Source organism: Montipora foliosa, chromosome 11, assembly GCF_036669935.1.
Source record: "Montipora foliosa isolate CH-2021 chromosome 11, ASM3666993v2, whole genome shotgun sequence".
NCBI lineage: Eukaryota > Metazoa > Cnidaria > Anthozoa > Scleractinia > Acroporidae > Montipora > Montipora foliosa.
In genome coordinates, this window is record NC_090879.1 from 32,825,009 (window position 1) to 32,830,008 (window position 5,000).

The 5,000-nt window shown below is 38.0% G+C and overlaps 1 protein-coding gene across 7 annotated transcripts in view; it reads left to right on the plus strand.

Moving 5' to 3' along the window:
- The window catches only part of LOC137975980 (melanocortin receptor 5-like), a 76,392-nt gene extending 71,902 nt beyond the window's left edge, over nt 1–4,490 (plus strand). For 2 of the 7 annotated variants that reach the window (XM_068823215.1, XM_068823211.1), the window contains one exon: nt 3,161–4,490. In XM_068823215.1, the coding sequence (XP_068679316.1) occupies nt 3,267–4,193 (927 nt within the window). In that variant the 5' untranslated portion in view covers nt 3,161–3,266 and the 3' untranslated portion in view covers nt 4,194–4,490. Of the gene's footprint in view, nt 1–421; nt 504–1,042; nt 1,105–1,282; nt 1,412–2,335; nt 2,674–3,160 lie in introns of those variants that run through there. The other 5 variants (XM_068823214.1, XM_068823213.1, XM_068823212.1 and 2 more) reach the window with 5 other exon arrangements.
- The last annotated feature ends 510 nt before the right edge of the window (nt 4,491–5,000 follow it).

The window sequence follows — 5,000 nt, forward strand, 5'->3', positions numbered from 1 at the left end:
CTGTTTACTTCTATATTTGCGATTAAACCTCGAAGTCATTGAAAAGTTCCACTGAATAGCAAACAAACCTGCGCAGCTCTTTTTTTGGCCCCTGAAAATTTCCAGAAATTTTCTTTTGTGCTCACGGAAATGGAACATCAAATTATGACAATTAATCTCACTTCAAAAGACAGGGATTAAAGTAAATTCAATTGCAAACCCTTTCAGGTACTGAAGTTTCATAAGCAGCAGTTGTGAAATGTTCATATTCATCAAAGTTGAGAAGACTGCATTTTGCCGACTGAAAGAGGCCCCCAGAAGCCAGAAGATATTTTGTACCCATCGCGCATTTAAGCAGTTGAAAAAAAACAAAATGGAAATGTGATACATTAAGGACTCTCATTGCGTGCTACAGCCTAAATTTGTCGGAAAAAAACTTACCTGTACACGTTTCAGTTCTGTTTAGTTTGCTGTACTATCCATATTCTAAAAATTATTCCACAGCAGGAATCAAGAAAGAAAAGGTAACTACATCAATAATGTATGTCGACTCACTCAAGATTTCATCTTCTTGTATAACAATACTGCACGACGTCGAGTCGCTTAAAACGTCTAGGAGAAGCAAAATGATGTCAGCAAACACGACATTTGGGAAAATAAAGTTTTGCAGCTCAATCTTGAGGTTACCGTAAACCTTAAGGAGGGGTGCTTTGAAAAGTATTTTGTACTCGTGTCACTTTTAACAAAACTATACAAAAAAATACATCAACGTAAAGCCAATCAAATAAAGAATCAGAAAAAAATAACTATTTTGAAGATTTTTTTATTGATAACCGGGCCTTCAAACGCAAAACTGACAGTGGTTGCTAAACTCAGTTGCCTGGATTCGTTTGGCGTTTACGATTAACCATCTGCATCTGGCTAATCAGTAGAAGAAGGACTGAAAAAAGTGCGTGAGGCTTTTTCAATATTGCTTTGCATGTCAAGAGATTATCTAGTTATCTCTTGCCCATTGCAGTTTGGTGGAAAATGCTATTTTGCATTCATATTGATTTGCGATGACGGAAAATTGAAATACAACTGAAAGGCTTCTGGCACACGAAAACTGAATAGGAACAAACGCAGGTGATATATCTATTAGATTAAAGTTCATTGCAAAGGATGCGTCGATGCTTCCTTACGGAAATTAAATCTTCAACCTGACATTTGAATCCACGAAAATGTCAAAGAAAATGTCTCAACCTAAAGTAATTATTACCACCAAGGGCCACTGAGGAGTTTGATTTCCTGTTAGTGAAAGTTTGTATGCTCTCTACTCGGATTTCATTTTTTTTTTTTAATCAGAAACTCAGGAACTTGACAGTGGAGACATCTGTATTGCTGTATTTGCTGTTTTCTTAAAGAGTTCTGTCAACTGAATCAAGAAAAAAAGGTAACCGTACATCAATGATGTATGTCGACTGACTCAAGATTTCGTCTTCTTTTATGACAATACTGCATGACGTAGAGTCGCTAAAAACGTCTAGATTGGGAACGTTTGGGAAAATAAAGTTTCGCTTCTTAACCTTAAGGTTACCATAGACCTAGTACTCTAGTTTTATCAAAACTATACAAAAACTACAAGGAAAGGTTACGTTTTATACAATATACACTTGTACATGTTAAATTGCCGTGACTTTAACATCTTCAGTTCCCACGGCCTGCTCCCGTCTGACCTTGTAGCTCAGTCGGTAGAGCGGCGGAGATCTAACCCGAAGGTCGTGGGTTCAATTCCCACCCTGGTCAGAGTTTTTCTCTGTCCTTGTGTGGGCCCAGTTCCATCAGTAGGGCTAACGCTCACATGGTTCATATGGAATAGAAATCTAGCACTTCACGTTACACTCACTCTCTTCAGTTAATTCTATACAAAAATTATATCACCGTAAAGCCAATCGAATGAAGAATCAGAAGAAATAACTATTTTAAAGATTTCAGTTGTTGATAAGCGGGCGCAAGCAGTGGAACTCATTTGCCTAGATTTGTACGGGCATTAACGATAAAACAAGCTGCATCTTGCCAATCACTATGAAGGACTAAAAAAGTGCGAGAGCGGTTTTCGATATTGCTTTTGGTTAATGCCGAAATATATATTGAGTTAGAAGGATGTAATATTATTTGGCCGATATTCGTGACATGACAAGGCTTAAGAAAGAGAATATTTGAAATATCAAACACAAAACACTTCGTTGCATTTATAATCGAGGAGTAATAGACCCTATTATATTAATTAAAAAATGAAGCCCGAGTTTTTGTCTCCTAACGTTTTTCAAGCTAATCACATCTTATCAACGCTGTCGGCAAACGAAACACAAGCTTAGAACAAGATAGTCATAATAATAATAACCCATTGCAATTTGCTGGGAAGTACTATTTTGAATTCATATTGATTTGCGATGACGGAAAATTGAGATAAAACAGAAAGGCTTCTGGCATAAGAAAACCGTGAATAGCAACAAAGTACCCTCTTCAGCAGAAGAAAAAAAAAACGTGAAGGAAACGAATGCGAAACTAGGAACTAAAATCGATCAACCGGGGATCCAAAAGAAAGCGAGGAAGCTATCACAAACTCAGTAGGGTGATCCTTTACTGGAGTGCTATACTTACAACCTTTTGGAGGCTATAGGTTGGTCGAACAATTGGCCTTTGTCGCTAGCGGTGAGTTACTTCTTCTTGCTTCATGGATAGTTAGTCGAGGGAAACGATCTTTTTCTTCTTTACTCGTTTTCTTTGGCCCGGGTTTCTTACCACATTTTATCAAAGTGGCGTTTTTTCTTGACAACGAACTCATAGGAGTAATTTTTCTCCAAAGTTCTTCTCCAAAATTCACTGATCTTTTTTTAAACGACGCGCAAAAGCAAATGTAACTTTCAGATAAAAATGGCGATTTTAGCCCACGGCAGAAACCACAACGGAATTATAGAAACACTAAGACACTGTTCTGATTGAAGAATAGTTTGTTTCTCATAGTAAAACTGTTAGCTTTCTTTCCTCTTACTCGCATATTGACACGTGACTGTTGAGTCCATGCTCTATCACATAAGAAGTGAGATGCAAATGTCTGGCTCGTTCACTAAAGGCTGTTCAAAATTAGTTGTCTGGAGAGCTACTTTCTGCACTTAACTGTAAACTCTCTCTTTTTCAGGAAAGACAGATGAAACTGTGTCATCTGAAGTAGGAGTCCTCTAAAAGACCGTGAAGATAAGAAGATTTTGATAACAGAAAAAAAGGAAAAATTATCGAGACCAAACATGAAGCCGGATTTCACTGAAACTGGAAACTGCACGACAATTCAAGAATTCTGTTGCTTGGCGAGCGTAAAGGAACCACTTCCAACAGTTATTTCAGCATTGAATATTCTCCTTTCCATCACCGCTTTAATGGGGAATGTTCTGATCTTTGTCGCTCTTCGAAAAGTCTCTTCCCTTCATCCGCCATCAAAACTTCTGTTTGGTTGCCTCGCAAGCACAGATTTCTGCGTGGGTCTAATTTCACATCCATCTTTTGTAACCTTTATTTTCGCTCGAGAACATTCCAAGCTGTGCTACTATTCTACCATACTTTCAAATACGATAGGCTTCATTTTTTGTGGGGTGTCTGTGTTAACAATAACGGCAATAAGTGTAGACAGACTTCTCGCCCTTATGTTGAGGCTAAGATACAGGCAAGTGGTAACTTTGAGACGAGTATGGGTCCTCGTGGTCTGTTTTTGGCTTTTTAGCTATAGCTTTTCAATAACAATGCACTACAAGCGTCGCATAGCTGAGACGATTACCTCTATAATAATGCTATTATGTCTAGTAACCTCCATATTTTGCTACATAAAGATCTATCTTACCCTCCACCGGCACAAAGCTCAAGTAAAGTCTAATAAGTCCCAAGGACAACCACATGAAGCACGAATTCCACTGAATATAGCACGATACAGAAAGACCGTGTCTAGTGCTTTGTGGGTACAAATGACTTTACTTGCTTGTTATCTACCATTTGCTGTTGTTACAGGCTTGCGTGGCGTGCTTGGGTTACACTCGACAATTTTTCACCGAGCCCATGTTGTAACGATTACCCTTCTTTTGTTGAACTCCACGTTGAATCCATTCCTGTACTGTTGGAAAATAAAAGAAGTGAGGAGAGCAGTGAAGGACTCCATCAACAAGTTGAACTGTTTTCCGGGTTAGCTGTCTCGAAACCATAGACGGTATGGCTGGTTGCTATCAAGAGTCAGTTACCTATCAAGAAAAACTTACGAAACAAACATTTTTTTTTGGACTGACACCAAAAATGATCCAAATAGAGATATCAGTTAGCAACGTGTGTTAAACTTAACAACTTATAGTACGAGGAAGGATTACGTTTTTACAAACGTTGGCCGTGTAGCACTTTATATTTCAACAGACTTAACTGATTAGAGTGTAATGAAAAGTGCTAGTTTTGTACACCATATAAACCATGTGAGCGTTAGCCCTACTGATGGAAATTCCCACCCTGGTCAGAGTTTTTCTCTGTCCTTATGTGGGCCCATTTCCATCAGTAGGGCTAACGCTCACATGGTTTATATGGGGTACAAAACTAGCACTTCTCATTACACTCTAATCAGTTAAGTGTGTTAAACTTAAGCCGACATGATAAAGCAAAGTGGAGTTATTTAGCTTCAAGCGTGATAAGATATCATTTGTAAGTAAGTAGAGCAAATTAATATATAGATTTAGCCAAGCCTAAAAGCGGACATGTCCAAAGCCCGATTAAACTAACCCAGGATAAGCGAGAATTTTGATTTGAGTTTTGTAACTTTACGGTGAGGCTTTCCGTTCTGTTGTTTGTCCTTCTGATTTGAGTTTGAATGATCTAAGGTCTTCAAAACACACAAAAACAAAAGGAGTGAAAAACATTTACATACAAAAAAAATAATACTTCGGTTAACTTTTATAATTATAATCCTTGGTTAACCGGCTTCCGAACAAACGGGCCAACAAGTAAATTAATTA